A 22,123-nucleotide genomic window follows, 5' to 3' on the forward strand; every position below is an offset into this window, starting at 1 on the left:
TGTCAACACCCTCGAGAAGAGGCGGGGCCCCGGCTCTGGATAGACCGCTTTTTTTTTTTCTTTTTTAATTATTTTTTTCACTCTTTCAGTGTCTTTTTAAGAAGAGACAGGACACCTCTAATGACAGGCCCCGCCTCTAAATGTAGGTAAAAGCTGCTGCCTCCCCGTGGTGCCGGCGGCCCGTTGGAGCTGCACTCTCCCGCTCCCAGGGCGCACTGGGCTGGCCCGCGGCTGCGCCCCTTTTCAGCTAGCAGAAATTTTAGCTTCTGCTGTTTTTCCCCAAGCGAGAAATGAAAGGAAAAACCAAAAAGATACAGTAACTTCCCTAAAACCGGCCTAGTCAAGTAGGTGGCCAAAGGTGACATCAAGAGCATCCGAGATTTGTCAGAGCAGGCAGGGGACAAGGTCAGCCCCCTCCGGCCACCCGAGGAGGAGGAGGAAGTGGAGCCAGAGTCCCAGCGGGAAGGCAGAATGGCCTTCGGGGTCCAGAGCCCAGAGTGTGGGGTCTGAGCAGCTCCCCACTTCCCACCTAGGCCCCTGTTTGTTCATCTGTACGTTGGCGAAGGGGCCACTTTCATATTTTTAATGCAGTACCAGGCCCTCAAGCACGGTGGCTACTGTCCTCACAAGGGAACCTTCCTCTAGAAAGGCCACGGAGCCAGGAGACAGCCTTGAGCCCACTCCTTCTAATCGACTCCACCAGTCCCCCGCTGGACCACCCGTAAGAGAAGTTCCACTTCTAGAATTCTCTCTCCCCGATTTCACCAGGGCCTTTAACCAAACCCAACTGAAATGGATACCCAGATTGACATTTAAACCCAAACCAACTGTTTGAAGTGACTAAACCCCTGACTGAGCTCGGATATTTTGGAGATTAAACTGCAAGTTGAACTGAAAGCCCTTTAAAGAAAGAGCAATCCACCCTGACTGGTGTGGCTCAGTGGATTGAGCACCAGCCTGAAAACCAAAGGGTCACTGGTTTAATTCCCAGTCAGGGCGCATGCCTGGGTCGTGGGCCAGGTCCCCAGTAGGGGGCACACGAGAGGCAACCACACAGTGATGTTTCTCTCCCTCTCTTTCTCCTTCTCTTCCTCTCTCTCTAAAAAATAAATAAATAAAATCTTAAAAAATAATAAAAATTAAATTAAAAAAAAAAAGAGCAATCCTTGTGAGCCACTCAAAAATGGAAGACAGCCGTCAACTGCCTTCTAATACCCCAACCCAGCAGAGAACCATCTTGCTCCCAGCCTATGAGCAAGAGGCAGCATTACCTTGATGGACAGAGAGCCCGTCTCCCTGTTCAGGGACAGGTCGGCGGACAGGGAGGCACCGTAGTCCGCACTGTCGGAGGTGGAGAGGCTGCCACAGTCAGAGTCCCTCTTGGAAGGGCGAGGAGAGGCCTGGGCAGGCAGCTCCAGGCTGCCGTTGGCCAGTTTCTCGCTGACCAAGGCCTCCAGGGCGCAGCTGTTGGGACGGCTCTGGCTTGTCTTTTGAGACAGGTTGGCTGCTGGACCGAGGTCCCCACTCTGGTCAGTGACTTGCTTGTCCTCGGGCACCTGGATCCTGGCACCCATGGACACTGGCCGGGACTTCCGGAGGGGCACGGGCACTGCTAGTCCATTCTCATTTCCAGGGGCCACATCTGGGGGGCTGGTGGTTTGCAGGGACCTGTCCTCGGAGGGCTGGCTGGGCCCATTCACGCTGTCCTGAGGCTGGCTGGGTGGCACTGCGGTGATAAGTGGCTCCTTGTCAGCACCGAGGCTCACCTGAGTCACCTCGGAAGAGTTGGGCGCGTGGTTCCCCAGAGGCTAGGAGAGAAGAAAAGGCAGTCAAGGTCAGGCTGGTGTGTGTGCAAGGCGACAGTCAGAGATGCCACGTGGCTGCTGGTCAGACCCCGACAGGGTGGCGTGGGCCCCAGCCAGGGAGGTGCAGTCGGTGTCACCCCAACAAGCCGCAGTCCCCAGGGCTCCCTATGGCCTAACCGACAGTCAAATTACTACTTGTCTGGAGGAACAGGAACCTGCTGGTTCTCTCTGATTGTAGGCTAGTTCAACACCTGTTATTCCTCCTAGGAACATGGGCAGCTGTGACCCACTGGCTAGCCCCCACCTGTCTGAAAGGGGCACTGGCTTCCCTGCTCCAGCCAACTGTGACAAAGTGGGGAAATGGGACCCTATGGCCAGACCTCCCACATTTTCCAAGACAAGCTAGAATCTGGATTTTTACACATCTTCTGATTTTTAGACAGCAACTAATTATTATTGTTTTTTTTTTTACAAAATTGCATAAAACCCAAAATACATTTATCCAGCGGTGGGATTTCACCTACAAGCCACAAACTTTTTAGCGTTTTGTTTTCAGAGCTTTCGGGGAGAGGAAAGGATTGGAAATGTTGCTGTTGTGAAACAGAGCAGCCACGTATCTGGCTGACACCTAAGTCTCCAGCCCATTGAATGAAGTGAGCACCCACACTGCCCCCTTCCGGGTCAGGGGTGGGACGGGGCCCGGCCCCAGAGCCCACCCCCCACCCACCCACGTCCACCCTTTCCACTGATGTAACCGCTGTGCTGACTTCGATGTCTAAGTCCCATAGGTTGGTTTGCCTATTTTCAAACTTGGTATTAATGGACTCACGCTGGAAGCATTCCCTTGAGTCCTGAAGGCTGCTATTTTTTAACCTTGGATATGGGTATTTTTTAACCTTGGAAGCTTCCAGAAGCAACGTTAATCCACCTTCTCTCAACATGCAGAGCGAGGGTTCAAAAACTCAGGTGTGATCCTGTCCCCGCACAGCAACGCCCAGCCCCTGGCTCTCCAGGCTCACGGCACCATCTGGTCAGCAAACGGCCCTCCTGGCGGAGGCCCCCCCACCCCCACCCCGCAAACGACTAGACCAGTGGCCCAAACGCAGCAGCTCAGCAGCAGCTCAGCCGGGATCCAGCCACTGACACATTTCCCTGGGCCCAAATGGTTTTACATTTTTTATATTAGCTTTCGTTTACATTTAAATTCAGCCAAGTGCTAAAGCTGCCAATGGGTTACAAATGGGCCAGGTCCCCTGGGCCCTCAGGGCAGCCGGGCAGGGTCTGTGGTGGCCGGAGCCCCTCGGCCTGTGGCCTCCGATCACGTGCAGCCCCACGAGAACTCAAACACATGTGTTTGGTATGTGAGCCACGTGGGGAAAAGGCTGGGAAGCAAAGAGCCAGCTACCAACTTTTAAAAATTGTCGGATCTCACATAAAAATCTAGACTCCTGGGAGCCTGTGACCTGCATGCTGGGGAGACACAGAAAGGAGGCCTTCCTGCTCCCCCAGGCCCCTCCCACAGGAGCCAAGGCCCCCGGGGGTCCCGTCCCTCCCCAGCAGCCATTCCCTGGGGGGCCTTACAGACGTGGCGTCCCCGGAGTCCTCCTCTTCCGCCTCATCCCGGCCGTCTTCAATCTCCTCCATCACCTCGGCCTTGGCCTCTGCCACCAGCTCCCGTAGAGCCTTGTTACTGGTGACGCTGCTGACGAAGGGGTGCTGGGGGGACAAGACACCCGGGTTAGAGCCTGGGGAGTGGCCAAAGGGAGGCCACTCTGGCCAGGGGGTGGAGGGGGTGAGGAGGGCAGGCAAAGGCTCTGGTAACTCCGACTTGGTACGGGAGACCAAGCGGCGGCTCGGAAAGTCCGGTGTGTGACAGAGAGAGGGCAAATCCCAACTCTGTGACACCGGGTGTGTGACTTTCCCTGTCTGAGCTGCAGGTACCTCACCTGTGAAAGAGAGACAACGACCACAAGCCCACAGGGAGGCCGTGACAGTTAGGAAGCTGCTGCTCAGCCAAAGCAGGAGCTGATGCAAGGTTGGGGCGGTTTCTTTGTGCCCTCTTTTCTTTCTTTCTTTTTTTTTTTTTTAAGATTTTATTTATTTTTATAGACAGAGGGAAGGGAAGGAGAAAGAAAGGGAGCGAAACATGAATGGGTGGTTGCCTCTTATGAGCCCCCTACTGAGGACCTGGCCTGCAACCCAGGTATGTACCCTGACTGGGAATCGAACCAGAGACCTGTTGGTTTACAGGCCCGCGCTCGTATCACTGAGCTACACCAGCCAGGGCTATTTTCTTTTTAACAGCAGTACTGAGTTCACAAATCATTAAGCTCGGAGACTTTTTCCGTATTTTTCACATATACAGACCTGGAGGAACCACCACCCGAGACACAGAGCACTCCCATCGCCTCAGCAAGGCCCCTGCACCCCTTGCTGCCAACCCACCGCTGTCGCTGCCCAGCTCAGAAGCTTGTCCTGCTCGCCCTTCAGCTTCATACGAACAGAATCTGACAGCCCGTCGTCTTCTGTGACACGTAGTGTCACGCCAGGAGGTGACACTGAGATTCACCCACAGTCGCGTGTGCCAGTGAGCTGCTCCTCTTGTGCTCGCACGCAGCATGTTCCCCACGCACACGTCAGCTTGCTCACTCACCCTGCCACACGGGGCATCTGTGCTGTTTCCTGTGTTTGCTGACTGTGACTAAATCTGCCAAGAACACACTTGTGTATGTCTTCCGGTGCACACACGTGTGTTTGCAAAAGCTTGAAGCGGAGTGGTGTGTGCTCTATTCCGAGGCGCTTACGGAAATGTCACCCCTTCACAGACCTTGTGGAGCACCAGAGCTTTCGCGGCCTCAGCAGACGTTCCATCACACGAACACCCGCCAGGTGGAAGTCTGTCCGTGGGTGTGGACAGGGACGGGGCTTCCCCAACTCCCCACACTCCCCCAAGGCAGCTCAGAAGGAATGCTGGGAGTGGGGGCAGTCTTCGCGGGGGAACAGGCTGGTCTGAAATTCGCAGGAAGGCTCGGATGGAATCTTGCTGACTTCATTGTCAGAAAACGTGGTGTCAAGACAGCAGGGAAGCGTGCGAACGGTCACGGAAAATACACTTCACAGCAGCCTGAAAACGCATTCACACCCGACAGGTCCACGGAAGTCATTTTCATCTGCTTGTTCGCCTACATCAGTCCACTTGTGGGGGGCCAGGAGGCAACACCCCATTCCACCCAGGCACCTCACTTTGTACCTCTGCCCGCAACAGGCCTCACTCACCTTGAAGAGCCCTGGCACTCGGACGACTCTCTCTGGTTAGTCCAAACTAGTGAAGGGGTGAAGAACTGCATTCCTTTTTCTTTCCTTCCCCATGTCCCCACTCACTCACTGATTCACGCCACAACCACACCGTGAGACCTGATGTGCCAGGTGCCGACATAAGGTGAGCAAGGGGACAGGCAAGGTCCCAGCCCCCGGGGGCTTGCAGCTGAGGGGGAGACAGCAGGTCCATCACTGGGTGACAAGCAAGATCACTGTAGATCTGGTAAGAGGAGAGCAGGAGGCTGGAACAGCCTGGCCTGGCCCGGGCAGCAGAGGCTACTTAGGTCTGTGGTCACAGGTGCCTCCCTGAGGAGGTAACCTTGGAGCTGAGACCTTGAGGGATGGGAAGGGGCCTGCCAGGGAGAAAGATGTGGGCAGAGAGAATTCCAGGCAGGGGGAAGAGCAGGCGCAAAGGTCCTGAGACAGGACTGAGCTGGCTGTGCGGGAGGCACACCTAGAAAGTGCAGACATCAGGAACTGTGGGAGAGGAGAGGGAGGAGCCAGAGGAGGAAGGACAGGGTGGTGTGCACAGGGAACCCTGGCCGGGGTGAGAAGCTGAGGCTTTATTCTCAGAAGCCAACGGAGGGCTGCGGCAGAGCAGTGACATTAAAGGTGTCAGTTAAAGTGACATTGAAAGTGTCATTTAAAGGTGTTGGTCTGGCGGAAGTGGGACCATAAGTAAAGGTTTACTAATATGGGAGGCCGGGGAGAACAGCAGTGAAGAGCCTGACCGCCTGGGATAAAATCCTGCGTCCCCCACCAACCTGGGCAAGTCACTCACCTCTCCGAGCCTCAGCTTGCTCATCTGCACGCTGGGAACGAGAGTATGGCTGTTCTAAGCATCACAGCTCAGACTGTGAGAGCTATTGTCTACATCATCACCACCGTCATCAATACCTTCTCATCATCATCACCATCATCTCCATCACCACCATCATCATCACCACTGTCATCAATACCTTCTCATTATCATCACCACCACCATCATCATCACCATGACCCCCATCACCATCACTTCCATCACCATCACTATCACCACCATGACCTCCATCACCATCACCTCCATCATCACCTCCATCATCATCACGATCATCACCATCACCTCCATCATCACCACCATCACCTCCATCATCACCTCCATCACCATCACCCCCATCACCATCACCTCCATCACTACTATCACCACCATCACCATCACCTCCATCACTACCATCACCATCATCTCCATCACTACCATCACCATCACCGCCATCACCATCACCACCATCACCATCATCACCACCATCACCATCACCCCCATCACATCACCTCCATCATTATCACCATCACCTCCATCACCCCCGTCACCATCATCTTCATCACTACCATCACTATCATCACTACCTCCAGAAGCAGCAGCAGTATCCCAGTCACAGAAGCCTCTGAGGTACCAGTTTTGCACTCCCCACCATTCCTGTACCCTCCCGCGTCCCCACGGGGCACAGATTTTTAGAACAGAGGGTGAGGACCAGCTCCCAGAGGTTCCCAAGCCTCGCACTGCACACCTCACACATGGGAACCTGAGCAAGCAGCCACAGGACAATTCCCACAGTGGCTGAAGCAGACGTGGCAGAAATAAATGATGCAGGCACAGGCTTCAGGGAACACCAGGTTTGCATCACGGCCCACTACACATTGACCAAATTAGTGGCTCTTCAGCTCCGCCAGGAGCCTTGCCTTCCTGAGCCTGACCCATCTGCCCCACTGCTTCCCTGAGCCCCCGGGGTCCTTAGGAAGTGAGGGGGAGGGCAAGTCGTGGGGAGGAAAGCCTTTGACGGAGGGGCAGGTGAGCTCCTGAAATCGTAGGTAAGCAGGGCAGGAGGCAGGTGGAGCAGGCCCTCCTTGGCTAATGAGGCCCAGGACACTGTTTTGTCAACTGCCCGAGGACACAAAGCACAGCCCACCTCCCCAGCCCCTCCTTCAGCTGCACCACCTCCAAGGCGGGTGTTTGGGAGACGCATTTCCGCAGTCCCCAAACCGCAAAGGCCCATTAGAGAGACAAAGCCCCGCAGCCGGGCACTGCCCCACTGGGGCCAGCACGGGGACAGACCGGGCTGCACACACAGGTCCCCAGAAAGCGTTTGTGCCCCTGCAGAGCGCCCGATCTGAGGGGGAACCCAGGCGTCTGCTCCTTCAGGAAGAGGACCAGCTGCTCTGTGCCATCTCTGTGGGGAGCCCCAAGATGTCACACAGAGCGCCAGCTGGCTCCCGCCCTCTGGCCAGGACCCCTGCGGCCATCCACACACACTTCCCTTCCAAGAACCCAAGCCTATTTTCTCCTGTGCGCCTGGAAGCCACCGGCCAGGAGCCCCCACGCCAACATCGGCTTTAGAAAACGCCTAAGAACGTGTCAGCATCTTCCCCTCAGTCCTCCCTCCCGCCCTTCCAATCGCTTCCCCTCTCGCCTCCTCTTTCATTTCTTCTTTCTCTCCTCCATTCATTCGGTGGCAGCTTCCCAGAGGGGTCAAGAGAACAGGCTGTGGAACCAGACAACCAGGATCAGAATCCCAGCTCTGTCGCTTACAAGCTGTGTGACCCCGTGCAGGCTACCTGACCTCTCTGTACTCAGTCTCACGTCTGATGGAGATCTAAATACGAACCACTTCACAGGGCGGTTATGATGATTCAATTAGTCAACGTTAAACACTTAGAGCAGCACCTGCCATGGAGAAAGGATTACCATATTTTTCAGAGTGTAAGACACACTGGACAGTAAGTCAAACTAGGTTTTAAAGGAGTAAAATAGGAACCCCCACCACCACCACCACCACAGTGAGCCAGGTAAGCTACATTTGGAATATAAGACACACCCCTATTTTCCTCCCAAATTTGGTGGGGTGCGTCTTACAGTCCAAAAAATATGGTACCTGGCAGTGTGTTAAGTAAAAATGAGTAAATGCATTTAACGAATACTTGTTGAGAGTCCTCTCCATCCAGGCACTGTTGGGATGCTTAGGACACATCAGTGAACAAAACAAAGACTACTGTCGCCCCGGCAGAGTGGCTCTGTTGGTTGGAGCATCATCCTGTAAACTGAAAGGTTGCAGGTTCGATCCTCGGTCAGGGCACATTCTAGGGTGTGTGTTTGACCCCGGTTGGGGCACATGCGGGAAGCAACCAATCCATGTTTCGTTCTCACATGGATGTTTCTCTCTCCCCCGCTTCCTCTCTCTAAATGCAATGAAAAAATGCCCTCGAGGGAGGGTAAAAAAAATAATAAATTTAAGAAACGAGTAAGTTATGTTCCACCACACTATAAGCCACGGAAAAAGTTAACGTAGGGCAGGGAAAAGAGTCATGGGAAGTGAGAAGAGCAGCAGGCTTGCAGGGGGGGTTCTCTTTTCTTAAGGAAAGTTTTTTATTTACTTTTTGAAGATTTTATTTATTCGTGTTTACAGAGACGGGAAGGGAGGGAGAAAGGGAGAGAAACATCGATGTGTGAGAAATGTATTAATCAGTTGCCTCTCACACACCCCCACCTGGGGACCCGGCCCACAACCCAGGCTTGTGCCTTGACTGGGAATCAAACCGGTGACCTTTTGGTTCACAGTCTAATGCTCACTGAGCCACACCGGCCAGGGCGGGCCCGCAGTTTTAAATAGGGTGGCTGGGGCAGGCCTCACTGACAAGCTGACGTTTGCACAATGACCAAAGGAGGCGGGCAGGGTGGGCAGGGGAGGGAGAACAGAGACAGAAGGACAGCCATGGAGGTGTCTGGGGGAAGCCCAGTGCAGGCCACCTGGAGAGCCAGTGCAAAGCTCCTGAGGCAGGGTGTGCCCAGTGAGTCTTAAGAACAGCAAGCAGGCCAGGGTGGCTGGCACAGAGTGAGGGGCAGAGGGAGAGCAGAGGTCTGCGGGGTCACGGAGGGGTGGGCAGACTATGCAGGAGGACCTTGCAGGTTGCTGCGATAATGGATTTTACCCTGAGTGGGGTGGGAGCCATTAAGGGAGGGACAGGAGCTGACCAGTTTGCGAGGTTCGCTCTGGCTGCTGTGCTGAGAGCAGAATGAAGCGGGGCAGGGTTGGGGCAATGGTCCAAGTGAGAGACAGTGGCAGCTCAGACGGGCAGTGAGACGTGGTCAGATTCCAGCATGTTCTGAAGGCAGGGACAACAGGGTTTATCCGTAGGACGGACAGGGGGCGTTCGAGAAAGAGTGGGAGTGCTTCGTGTATCTCAGGATGCTTGTAAGGCCTGGGGCCTGACTGCCAGAAGGGTGGGGTCGCCACTGCCAGAGACAGGACAGCCGTCGGTGGGGCACCTCTGGGGAAAGACGCTCCGTGGTGCATGTATTCAGTTTGAGGTGCCGAGTGGACATCCAAGGGAGGATGGATGCAGGCTGGGCAGCAGGGTGGAAATGGGGGAGTCACGGCAAACGGGGTGAGGTCAGCCAGGTGAGTGCAGATGGCAGGGACGAGCAGGGCAGGTGAAGGAGGCTAGGGAATGACCAGGGAGAAGGAAGGAAACTGAGAAGACGTGAGAATCAGAAGTCAGTGCTGACAGCGAGGATGACCGGAGCCGGCCGTGGTGGCTGCTGCTGCTGAGGCCTGAGCTGACCATGCCACCCAGCAATGCGGAAGGTGTTGGTGACCTTGACAAGGACACTGTGACACAGTGAGTGGGTTTAAAAACAAATTCAGCAAGTGCAGACTGTGGCCCTGACAGCCATTATGCTAAAAACGGCACCTAGAGGATCTCATTCACTGCGCGTTCTGTGACGGGAGCATCATCCACATCTGACAGACGAGGAAACTGAGGCACAGAGAGAGATTCTGGGGTGGGGGGCAAGCCTGACGTCAGAGCCTGGGCCACCACTATGCAACACGATGCCAAGGAGCATCCGTGCAAGTCAATGAACGACCCACAAACCAAGCAGGGCATAAGCCAGTCACCTCAAGGCAGAGAGCAAGAAAGATGAGGGGCTGGGAGGAAGCTTCCCAGACAGACACGAGGGCCCAGGCGGGGGCATGAGCAGCTCTGGAGGGGCTGCTGGGATCTGGAACTCCCTCTGTCTCCCCAGGCCAGGCGACTTCAGCAAGGCTGCTCTAACCCCATGTCCTCCCCAGAGGGGGCAGGTCATGGGCTGTGCCCTCCCACTCGCTGGACAAGCAGGCCCGGGGGAAAGTCAACCCTGAGAGGTGCTTTATGTATCTCAAAGGGTCTCTCCCCTCTTCTGAGACCCTTTCTGGCTCACGCTGAGAAGCCTCTGCCAGGACATTTTTCCGACCAGGGAACGGAAATTCCTGGCGCAGGTCAGGGCTGCGGGGCAGCCACGTGGGGACGGAGGACAGCTGTCTCTTCCTGCTGGAAGGTCCTGGAGGCCGGATGTGTCGGGCCACGGGGTGCCTGCCTACAGGAAGCAATTGGCCCCACGCAGGCTGGAGCTTCTGGTCTTATAGTGACCACAGGCTGACCACGCCCCCAGCTCTGGCTGGCTTAGTCCAGCCCCTTGGACACTGCCCCAGCGAACACAATACCCAGGAAATGAGGCCTCTGGTCCTCCAGACATTTGCTTTGAATACACTCGTGACCCCCAGCAGGCAGACCCCTGTAGGCAACCTGGTTTCCTTCCACTTTTTTATAACTCAACACACCAAGCATTTGAAGACACAGGGCTTACCAGTCAGGCTAAGCTCTTCAGAGTATCTTCTCACTAAATCCTCACAAACACCTTGACCAGGAGACAGACATAATCCTGTTTCATCCTCACAACCACCTTGCCCAGGAGACAGACATAATCCCGTTTCAGAGCGTGAGCTGAGCCCAAGAGGTCAGCCACTCGCCCAGGGCCTCGCAGCCAGTGAGCGGCAGGGCTGGGGTTCGAACCCAGCGATTTCCATCCCAGTCCACACACCTCATCGCTGCGCTGCACAGCCCCGAGGGCCGGCACTGCACACGCGGCACACCTCGGTGCTGGGGGAACCACGTGCGTCCCCGTGCGACTCTGAAAGCTGGAGCCCGGTCCCCTCCCACGCACCTGTTTCCCTGCACCCTTCTGCTGTAACAGGTGAGTACGACCCACCGAGCCCTGCGTGTCCTCTTCGTGAACCATCAAGTCGGTGGTGGGCACCCCGTACCGCCCAATGCCACCCCCAAACCCCCTGCCTTCACCCTGGCTCCCATGCCTGGGCCTCCTGGCTCTTCCAGGCTCATGCTGCTGACGCCGACGTCCCAGACCTTGGCCTCCACCATGGCCTGGCTCCCTGCTCACCTGTGGAGCCCTTCTGAGGAGAGCCACCTCTCCCAGGCCCACCACCCGCCCACGCTACTAAGCCCTCGTCTCCCCTGTCACAAGCACATGCCTGCTCGTCCACCCCGTTGCCCCCACTGCATCATCAACTCCGTGAGGACGGGGTTCTGGGGGCTTCCTGCCCTGCAGCCCCCCACCAGGGAACATCAGTGGATGAATGGATGGTTGTGCATGCTGTCACCCAAGCTGGGCGAGGAGTACATCAGCTTTGAGGTCACAGCTGATCTCATCCAGAGGAGGGACGGGGCAGGGGGAAGGCAGCTCCGGGATAGGGGACCCACTCACCTCCAAGAGCTGCGCAGCACTGGGCCGGGTCTCTGGGTTCTTATCCAGGGCGGTCTTCAAGAAGTCTCGGAACTCCGCAGACCTGGGAGGAGGGGGCTGCAGTGAGCTCAGAGCAGGGTGAGGGCCGAAAGGATGCCATGTGCCACAGACCCCACTCTCCCAGGAGTCCTGTGCCTCCCAGACAAGCCCAATCACAGGACAAAGGGCGCCTTCATGGGCTGAAAGGTAGAGGCGGTGGTGCCTTCAAGGTGAACTTCTCATCACAGACATCGCCGTGCAGGAGGGGACATGGAAACCCAAAGAGCAGGGGCTTGCTCAGGCCACAGAGCAAACCACAGCGGTGCTGGGGCTCCAGCCAGAGCCCCGAGTTCCAGCCCAAGGTTGTGCCAGGTGGCTGCAGGGCTCACTCGGGCGCTTATTCCCACAGTGGGACCCGGTTTCTCTGAGTCACCAGGCTGCCCGTGTGGAGGATGCAGAGGGAGGACGGGGCAAGGAGGGCCTTGGGAGCTCAGAGAAGCCCTCCAGCTCGCCCAGCCCCATGGGCCAGCACGTGTAGGGCCCTGGCCCTCCTGCAACGCCCCACCCCTTACCACCGAGAGGGCGTGAGCAGCGTGGGGGGCTCGGACTTGGCGATCTTGAGCAGGACCCGCATCGGGTTGAGCTCGTGGTGCGGCGGCTCGATCTGCGCCATCTCGATCAGCGTGATGCCCAGGGACCAGATGTCGGCCTTGTAGTCGTACGGAGTGTCCTTCATGGTCTCGCACATCACCACCTCGGGGGCCATCCTGAACCAACCAAGGCACAACACAGGGCTGAGGACCTGGCCTCCCAGGCACTTCTCAGAGACTCAGGGACAAGGGCCAGCATGGGCCAGTGTCAGGGGCTGCCGGCACCACGTCCGAATCACGATTTGCCTTCCTGTCCATCCCACTGTCTTCCTGCTGGTGGTCTTCACACAGAAAGACGCCCTCCACGTGGCTCCACGGCCAAGGCCTGCTGCAGTTCCCGATGCCTACCACCAGGTGGCAGCCACAATCCAGAACTCAGAGTCCTGGGAGGGTGGGTGGGGGCAGAGGGGAAGGGACCCAGAAAAAACTGGGGGCAGGAAGGGTAGTGGAGAGAGTACAACAGCACAGAGAAAAGGGACAGGAGAGAAAAGGAGGGAGAGGTATCAGAGGGAAGAGAGAGAGAGAAAAAGGGTGAGTAAAAAGCGAACAAGCAAGGAGCCCACCTCCACAAGGGGAATTTAATGCACAGGAAAACCAGAAAGCAGTTAGGTGTGAAACAGAATGAAAGAGTTTCGCAGGCTTTTTTGTTTTGTTTTGTTTTTTTAAGTTAAGTTTGGAAAAGGAAACACCAAGGACTCGAGAAGTCGGGAGAAACTGCACGGGAGGGTAGGAATGGAACTTGATAATTCGTCTTCACAGCCCCAGCCCCGTACTCTGCATTTTTTTTTTTTTTTAGGCATTCCAGTTAAAGTGCGACTAACAGAGCATTTTCTATGTGCATTACCCCATTTAATTCTCACAACCACCCGTTCAGTGGGAGCTACGATGTCCCTGATTTTTCGGGTCGGGAAACTGAGGCACAGGGATGCGAAGCGACTGGGCCCAGGTTACAGTGCCAGGCGGTGGCGGAGGCTGGGCTCAGACCCGGCAGGCTGACTCAGAGGCCCCTGCCTCCTGCCCTCCCCCCCCCCCCGCCGTACCAGTCAGAGGTCACCCTGGGGACTCTGGGGCCTGACGTCCCCTCCACCAACCCATGTGCAGAAGCCACCCAACTCACCAGTAAGGCGTTCCGATGAAGGAATCTCGTTTCTGCAGAGTTTTCAGATTCTTGGCAGACACACCAAAGTCAGCTGCAAGACAAAAATCTCCGATAAAGTATTCCACGGACATTCCTCCACCCACAGCCCTGGGGCGTGGACTCGGAGGCATCCGTTCCACATCAACGACCAAATGCCATCTTCTGTATCACAAACCAGTGGCCACTAAAAATGTACCTACGGCTGTCAGGGCGCATGGGGACGCACACTTTCCCACGTGCTAATGAAAGGATACACCGAAAAGAGCCTTTCAGCAAAGGCGTTTGACAATAAATTGCAAGAAACTTCAAAAGATCCAGAGTCTTCTAACCCCAAATCTAGGAATCCACCTAATAAAATAATCTTAAGTCCAAACAAGGACTGCGTCTAACGATGTTCACCAAAGTGCCATTGTAAGGGTGACAAATTGAAAACCACCGTAACTGCTTCACTGTGAGACAGCAACTCTAATTAGCAATAATCGCACTTCGGTACACCTCGTTGGCTGCGATACTGTCACTGAGCAACGCTTGGGGAGTGATGTTAAATGCTTGATACACGATACATAACGTACCTGTCTTTTCTGAAAGGATTTAAGATATCCTCTCTCTCTCCCTCCCTCCCTCCATCCCTCTCTCTCTCTCTCTCTCTCTCTCTCTCTCTCACACACACACACACACACACACACACACAAAGGAATTAGGAGAGGTAAGAAAAGGTAGACAGTAAACAACTGGACAGGTTAAGAAAAGTGTGATGAACCCCATATGATGGAATATTTTATAGTCATTAAAATTAGTCTCGAAGTATTTTATTCTGTATTTTAATGTGAAATTCTACATCAGTATTAAACATTTACTATGTATTTAACACTAGTATTTACTACATAGCTAATACTTTAATACTTAACAACACTAACATTGTCCTTACATACTTACGAGGTTAAGTGGGAAAGGGGAGATGCAGAGCTGACTGGCTTGTAGGTCAACATTATGTCCCATCCCCCCCTCCCCCCAAAAAGGGCAAAACATACACTGAACTGACGGGGAGGAAATAAGGCAGCTGCTGCAATGGTTGCCCGTGGGTGGTGGGTGAGAGAAGACGGGGTTTCCTCTACTTTTCTGAGTCCCTTCAACTTGCTATGCTGAACGTGTATGATTTCAGGACTAACAGAAAGTAAACACATTTCTCTTTAAACCCACACCCGGCACCACTCAGCGTGTGGGGAAGGCTCCAGTGCCACCAAGGAACTCTCTCTCACCCGTGCTCTGGGCTCTGGGCCAGTTTCATCCTGATTAAAAAATAAACTCAGGAGGAAGCGACACCCCGAGAGAACAGGTGGTGGCCCTCTTAGAGCTCTGCCGCTAGAAACTGCAAAGCTGTTTCACCGTCCTGAGTCTCCAAATGAGCTGGTTGGGAGCAGGTGACAGTCGCTGTGTTCCACCACTCAGGAGCTCGAACCAGGAGGGAGGACAGTGCCAGGGGCAGGGCCCAAATGTGAGGAAACGGGGCTCCCGTCTTGGCTCTTGTATTATCTCACTGGCTCATTCCTCTCTCTGTCCATGCGGGGGCCACCAGGAGCCTGGGGCAGAGACTACAGGGGGGGCCAAAGCAAACTAAGTCCTTGTCCTCGGGCAGCTCACAGGCTACTAGTGGAAGCAGATGCACGCAGATGAACACCAACAAGTATCTGATATTCGTAACTTTGTAAGTGAGGGGAAGACAGGAGTGTGGGGCTAGGGGAGGCTGGGGAAGAGGGGGATATGACCTCCAGAGTGGGGGTGGGGAGAAAGGAGGGCCTGGAGGAAAGACAGCTGAGTGCCTCCAGACTATTCATTCATTCCACAAATACTAACTGAACATGTATCACGTGCCAGACACTGTCCTAGGCGAAGAGATGAACCACGCTCCTCACCCTCGTGTGGCTTGTTTTTCCAGGGATGGAGAGGACCAAGCAGGGAGAAGGCGGGGCAAAGCCATGGAGCACGCTTCGGGAGGTGGCAGCTCCTGCAGCCAGGAGGTCAAGGTCTGGGAGACAGCCGCCAAACCCCTGACCCTCAGTTTCCCTGCCTGTTAACAGGGGATGACAATACTGTAGAACAACTTCGTAGGGTTGTCAGGAAGATTGCAGAACACAGGAGAGCACTCGGCTCCAAGCCGGGCCCTTGGTAAACGCTCTGGGCACCTGAGCCAGTTGCCTGAGATTTCTAGGTGTGGTCAAGGCTGAGGTCCCAGAGCTCCAAGCCCCAGCTGCTAACAAGACAGTTGCTCAGTCAGCTGATGACGGCCCCACAGGGCTGTAACAGGGAACAGGCAGAGCCCGCCACCACCCCGCTGCTGCAGGGCGAGGTGCAAGTCCAGGTGAGGACGCAGCTCTGCTGCTCCCTGCCCCGTGCCCTGCGTGAGTCACCCACCCCACCCCTGCCCAGCTTCCGGGTAACGGGCAGCTGGGCTCGCCGCCTCCCTGCAGGGCACCCTGGGCCCCAGCTGCCCTGCAAACGCCAATACTGGATGGCCTGTCACCCCCGAAATCTTTCAAGAAACCGTTTGGGAACCGTGCTGGCCTCTCAGACCCAGAGCTGGGTTCTGGCAGGGAGCTGCCACGCCCCACCACACCCTGCTGGTCCCTTCCAAAGAAGGGACAGGAAAAGCCGAAACCACTTACTTTCACAATGACACCCGGTTGGCCTCCCCGTCCCCAGGGCCCCCTGAGGCAAGTGCCGCTGGCTTTCTGGGTAGCTGCTACTTCCCCTTCTGCCCCGCAAGATGGGGCCTGTACAGGGAGGGGGTGCCAGTAGGGTCTCCCTGGGCACGGGCAGGGGGCCCCCAGCAGTGTGCTCCCTGCTTGGGGGTTACTCTCCGCCAGGAGGCTGGCTGCCCTCGGTCAGCTTGAGGCAGCTTTTCTCCAGGCCACCTCTTGGGATGAAAGGTCTCCTCCTCCCATTTGCAAACAAGCCTCAGACACGGGGCAGCAGTGGGCAGGAAGGGAAGGACGGGCTCTCTCCGAGAACTATCATTTCCGTAAGGAAGAGACCGTTTCTGCTTTGCCCACCGCACCCGGCCCCTGACGCGCTCAGTGGGGGCTTCGAATGAACGAACGAGCAGACAGACTCTGCTAGAACGCCTTCACTCTTGTGCCTTTGGGGAAAACGGTGACACTGGGTTTAAAGAAACATGTTTGCCAGCAACTCTCTTTAGAAACACATCCCCCAAACCAGATTTACCACACGTAAGGAAGCCTAGGAAAGCATTACTCAGGAGAGTGAAACAGTGCAAATGAACTACGTTGCTCCTGGAGCCTGGGCTGGAATGGGAAGGCTGGCTCGCCCAGACCCTAAAACAGGAGGCAGCCCCGAAAAAGAATGAGGTCAGAGTCTAGGTACCAACTTGGGACTTAGTTCGTATAACACGGCATCCCAAACAAGCTGCGACCCACCGATGCGCATCACAGAACGTGGAGCGTGACTCCAGCAGCACCTTAGAAGGACACGGGCTGCTGCGTGTGCACACGCACCGCCCATGCGGACACGCGTGTGGAGGCTGCACGGCAAGCTAAACGGTGACCACCTCCCCGGGAGCGGGACCTGGGTGGGGGCAGTACACCGAGGGGCCTTACATTCTTTTACTTTCGTGAACTTTTATCCTTTAAAATGTTTTTCATAAAGCGTGTGCACCGCTTTCAGGGTTTAAAAAGCTGAAATGCATACGGTGTTCTGGGTTTTTACTTTTGTCTCATCTTTTCTGAAAACCCAGTGGGGGCCAGGATGTGGTGGGTGGAAATCAGCACACCAGCCCCAGGCTTTCGTGAAAACCTGAAACGCTGCACAAACCCCACGGCCTCCTTCTGAGAGCCCCTCCTGCGGGCGTCACAGAGAGAGACTCGGCTCCATCACACCCTTGTGAGAGGAGAGTGTGGGAAGCTTCGTGAGGAACCTACACACCCACCTTTCAGGGCTTCAAAGGTAAATCATGGTTGATGCAAGTGACAGAATGCCAGAAAAAATTAAATAATCGTGCTTCTGAGAAATATTTAAGGTTTGGGGGAAAACATCCTAATATTATCAATTTAAAAAAGAAGCAGACGAGAAAATGGTATATATACTACAATACCAACGTTTATCTAATACATATTTATCTCATAAAACCTAGTATTTACTGGGGACCTTCTAGGTGTACAGCACTGTGCAAAGGCTTATGCATCTCATTTATAGCTGGCTCTGCATATCATCTGCATGTCATTTGCATATATAGTCCTCTGCATCTCATTTGTATCTGCCTCTGTATATACTTTATATCACATCTGCATATATATTCTTATGCACAGCCTTCCTATCCATGACCTTGTGGGCAGGGAAATTTACAGATGAGAAAACTAAAGTTTAGAGAGACTGAGTAACTTGTAGACGGTCACCCAGCTCTAAGGACAGATGTAACACTAAGACTGTGCTCCGCCACAGTGTGGTCCCACCTTCTCTGGCACGGAAGACTGGAAGGAAGTCTACAGCGATGCATTCTGGGAGACTGGGAGAGATGTTAATTTCCTTCTCTGTGAGTCCGCTCATTCCAAATTATATATAGCATTGTATCGCTCTCTATACTCACTGATATGTGATATAGATCATTAACATGATGTAATTTTCACGCACTTGCTACTTTTAAAGAATGAAATCACATTAAGCATACTACAGTACAGCATGGTTTCCCCCTTCTCAGTGTCTATATACACTTGACCCTGGAACAACCCAGGGGCTAGGGGTGGAGCCAAAAATCCACATATAACTTTTGATGTTACAGTCAGCCCTTTGCATCTGCAGACTCGACCAGCTGCGACTGAAGACAGTGATTGTGAATACTCTTCAATCCGTGGTTGGGAATACCGTTTTCCATCTGCGATTGGTAGAATCCACAGATGCGAAACCTGCAGATATGAGGGGCCAACTGTACTCATTGGAAAAAAAAAACAAAAAACAAAAACCCCCATGCCTATGTGGACCTGCCTCGTGCAGGGCCGTGTCATTCGAGGACGAACTGGACATCTTTACAAGAGATTTCACATTTTCTACTCCGCAGCTGAGGTTCATCCCATCATGTGACAGTATCGTAACTTACTTAACCCCCTACTGGAGTAACCTTGAACCATTGCTGACTTCTTGCTGTTGTAAACATTGTTGCAATAAATATCGTGCATGTATCTTTCCACACAGGCACATAAAAATATTACCTATGTAATCTGAAAATTACATACACAGTGTAAAATGCATTATGTTACCACACAAGCAATGAAATCAGACTGTCTGAAGACATAGAAGAATCTCTCGTCTGTCCACTTAACTACTTGTCTGTAAGCAATCGGAAGATCCAAAACAAGAGGAGCCTTCTCCCAGACCACGCCGGGCCAGTTAGAGCCAAACCACTGTCCAACTGCAGTGCTGAGCCCCCTCCTCTCCTGGACCCTTCACCTCAAATCAGGTGAGTCCGCGGTCCAGCTCGGTCAGGCCCTTACCCTTGCATTCTTGGTCTAAGAAACTTCCAGGTGGCCCTCACCAGGAGCGGTACCATGTGCCCCGGGAAGTGTCTGGAAACGGGTGGCTGTGGTCTGGCCGTCACAATGACAAGGGTGCTCCTATCAGTCCATGAGGGAGAGGCAGGACACTGGGCCTCCAGCATGGCACAAACTGCCCCATCCAAAGTGCCAGCAGTGGCCCTGTGGACAGACACGAGCCAGGCCCCCACGGCAGACAAAGAAGGGAAGCCTAGAGGAGGTCCGAAACCTGTCGAAACGGGTGGCAACAGGAGAAAGTGAAGGCTCACACCCTCTAGCCTGGAATCCCAGGGGCCACCCCCGACCCCCTCGGGTTACAGCAGCCAGCGCTGAGCCCATTGAGAGGAAGGCTTCCCCTGGCACCCAAGCGACTTCTCCAAATGATCAGGGCCATCTGCCTGGTGTCACAGAAATAGCACGAGGTAGGGAAGTGAGAAGGTTCTACCATGATCTGGGACAAATTGCCTCATCTTTGTGCGCCTCAGTTTCCTCATCTATTAAACAGCAATCATATTATCCAGCCAAATGGAAGATGGAAAGAACTGCTCCTCTCACTTTTCTGTTCCCTTTTTATTTTGTTTTCTAGGCAGCTACCATACAAAACCGTTAACACACGTGGCCACAAATGATGCCTCTTCTCCCACTCATTCCCGTTTTCCACTCCCTACCCTCACGGCCTTCTTGACCCTCTTTTCTCCCTCCGTCACCCTTCCCCCCCCCCCCCCCCCCCCCGTTTTCTCCCCGACCCCCCGACCCCGATCATAAATTGAGTCCTTTGTTCTTGCTTCCCTCCCCTCAACACTCCTGCCTCACTCACTGCCCTTCCTCCGAGTCTCTCTTACACTAACAGGCTGGGCCAGTCCATGGTGGACAACTACTTGTTTTTCTGGCCAAGTCCAAGCCCTCTCTCCTTCTGGAACACCATCTTGCCCGCCCCAACCACACTGTTCTGGAAGGGGCAGGGGGACTTCCACATTGCCTGTGACCCCGCCCCCGATCCCGGAGACTGACCACAAGCTGGGCCTATCAGAAAAGCCCTCCTCCCTGGGCCTCATTGATTGGTCCAAGGATCTGCTCCTAAGCCAAGCTGGGCCAATCAGAGCCCTTCGTGGGATTATTGATTCAGATCTGAAATGGTAAGGTTCAGCTCATCCTGCAGGAGGCCAGGCTGGGAAAAGTAAAACTTAGACTTTGGCATTAGCTTTGGGGAGGGGGTGGGTCTGAGAGCCTAAACCACACGCACGGACACGGAAGGGCATCTACGCAGCGTCTGTGTTACAGGGTCCAGCCCCGCTGGACACCCGACCAGCTGTCTCTCTTCCCCAGACCCATTGCATATACTCTATACACACATTGTCCATCTGTCCCTTCACAGAAGAGGATTTTTTAATCATTTGCCACCAAAATCCTTTAAACACAGGCAGTGTTAACCACGTGGGCTCTGGAGCCAGATGCATTGGTCTGAACCCCACTTCGTACAGCTGTGTACCCCGGGCAAATTAATTAACCTCTCTGGTTGCCAAATCGCTCCTCTATAGACTGCCATCGGTCATGGTCGAGGACTAAACGAAGTACTACGTATAGAACACTGGATCAGTGCATGGGAGCCAGAGTGGAAGAACCAGGACCCCAGCCAGCTGGCGGCAGCAAAGAGGAATTCTGGGTTGGGGTCCAGGTGGGCATGGGAGGTACACCGTGCCTGGTTCCTGCCAGGCCCCCCTGCTAGGCCTCCTGTACAGCAGTGGGCCTTTGGGAGTTAGGGACCCTGCAGAAATCATAAACTGGTAAAGTAGTGAAATGCCAGAAGCTATGATTTATTGAGCACCTACTTTGTGCCAAGTTCTGTGCTGGACACTGATTTTTAGAACAGCACAGGCCTCTGCTTAGAACTTGAAAGACCCCAAAAGGTGTGGAAGTCACCTTCCACCCTCCGACAAGACCGTCTGGGGAGAGGAATGTGGGTTCTTTGGAGAACAGGGAACAAGCCTTGTCATAGCAGCTGCTCTAAGACAGTCCTCAGCTGGGGAGAGAAACCTCACGCTGCTGGGCCCCTACCACGCACTGGGCATCTACAGGCGCTTTGCACGTTCTGTCGTACCAACCATCACATCAACGACGTGGCACCTATTACTAAGTTTCAGAAACTGGGGCTCATGAGGTGACTTGCCCAAGGGCACCCAATGCCAAGGGGCAGATCCAGGACAAGAACACAGATCTTTGGACTTCAAAGTCCACACCCCACTTAATATCCCAACTATCTTGGCAGGCAGATACGGCTCCTTTTTCCCTCTGCACAAATGGATTCCCAGCTGCCATGGAGAACAGCTTCACACCCGCCCAGAGCAGCAACTGGGGCTTCTCTTGGCACCTGTCAAACGAACCGCCGAGGAAGCCTGAAATCCTAGACAGAAGTAGACATTTAACACAAGGAAGAAACAAAAGGCCTAGGAGCAGGGAGAGCTGTAACCCTGAGCCCCCGGGCTGTGCATACGGACGCCCCACAACAGCCCTGTGAGGCTGGTCTATGGTTATACCCATTGCACAGATGAGAGAACTGAGGTTTGGGCAGTCCGGCATGTTCCTCCAGCTCGGAAGTGGAGGAGCCAGGATCTGAACCAGGCCTTTCTGTGTTTAGAGCCCACACTCTGCTCAGCTCACCCCGCTACTTCCTGTTTATTGGCAGCATGCTATTGAGAAGCAGACACAGTCTCCCTCGAGGTGAGGCCCTTGCTTGGGAGAAAGATCTGCTGAGCAATCGATTCTCTCTTCCCCCCCAAGTTGCATAAGGAGCCGGGCGGGGGGGGGGGGGGGGAGGGGATGCCTCCAGGGGCCCAACAGGGTCCCAGGAAGTGAGGAAAAGTCAGACAGGCCTCCTCCACCAGGGCAGATTCCAGGCAGGGGAGGATTTTCCTAAACAGAACAACAGGCCCCAGGAGGCGTCCACCCCAAGGCTCCAGAGCCGGTGACAATTATGTCAAGTCACAGAGTCAACTCTCCCTGAACATTTCTCCTTCTTAATTGGCTTTCTGATGTTCTCCATCGCCTGTGCCAAGTCATTTGGAAACCAGATGCACCCGTCTGCT

The 22,123-nt window shown here is 54.5% G+C and overlaps 1 protein-coding gene across 1 annotated transcript in view; it reads right to left on the reverse strand.

The window, feature by feature from the left end:
- The window catches only part of STK10 (serine/threonine kinase 10), an 89,381-nt gene that overhangs the window by 23,813 nt on the left and 43,445 nt on the right, over positions 1–22,123 (reverse strand). Inside the window, exons 5-9 of the mRNA XM_024577085.4 lie at positions 13,480–13,552; positions 12,285–12,479; positions 11,695–11,776; positions 3,387–3,521; positions 1,272–1,808 (exon numbers count right to left, since the gene is read on the reverse strand). Coding sequence (XP_024432853.2) covers positions 1,272–1,808; positions 3,387–3,521; positions 11,695–11,776; positions 12,285–12,479; positions 13,480–13,552 — 1,022 coding nt within the window. The remainder of the gene's footprint in view (positions 1–1,271; positions 1,809–3,386; positions 3,522–11,694; positions 11,777–12,284; positions 12,480–13,479; positions 13,553–22,123) is intronic.

The sequence above is a fragment of the Desmodus rotundus genome, chromosome 6 (genome assembly GCF_022682495.2).
Source record: "Desmodus rotundus isolate HL8 chromosome 6, HLdesRot8A.1, whole genome shotgun sequence".
NCBI lineage: Eukaryota > Metazoa > Chordata > Mammalia > Chiroptera > Phyllostomidae > Desmodus > Desmodus rotundus.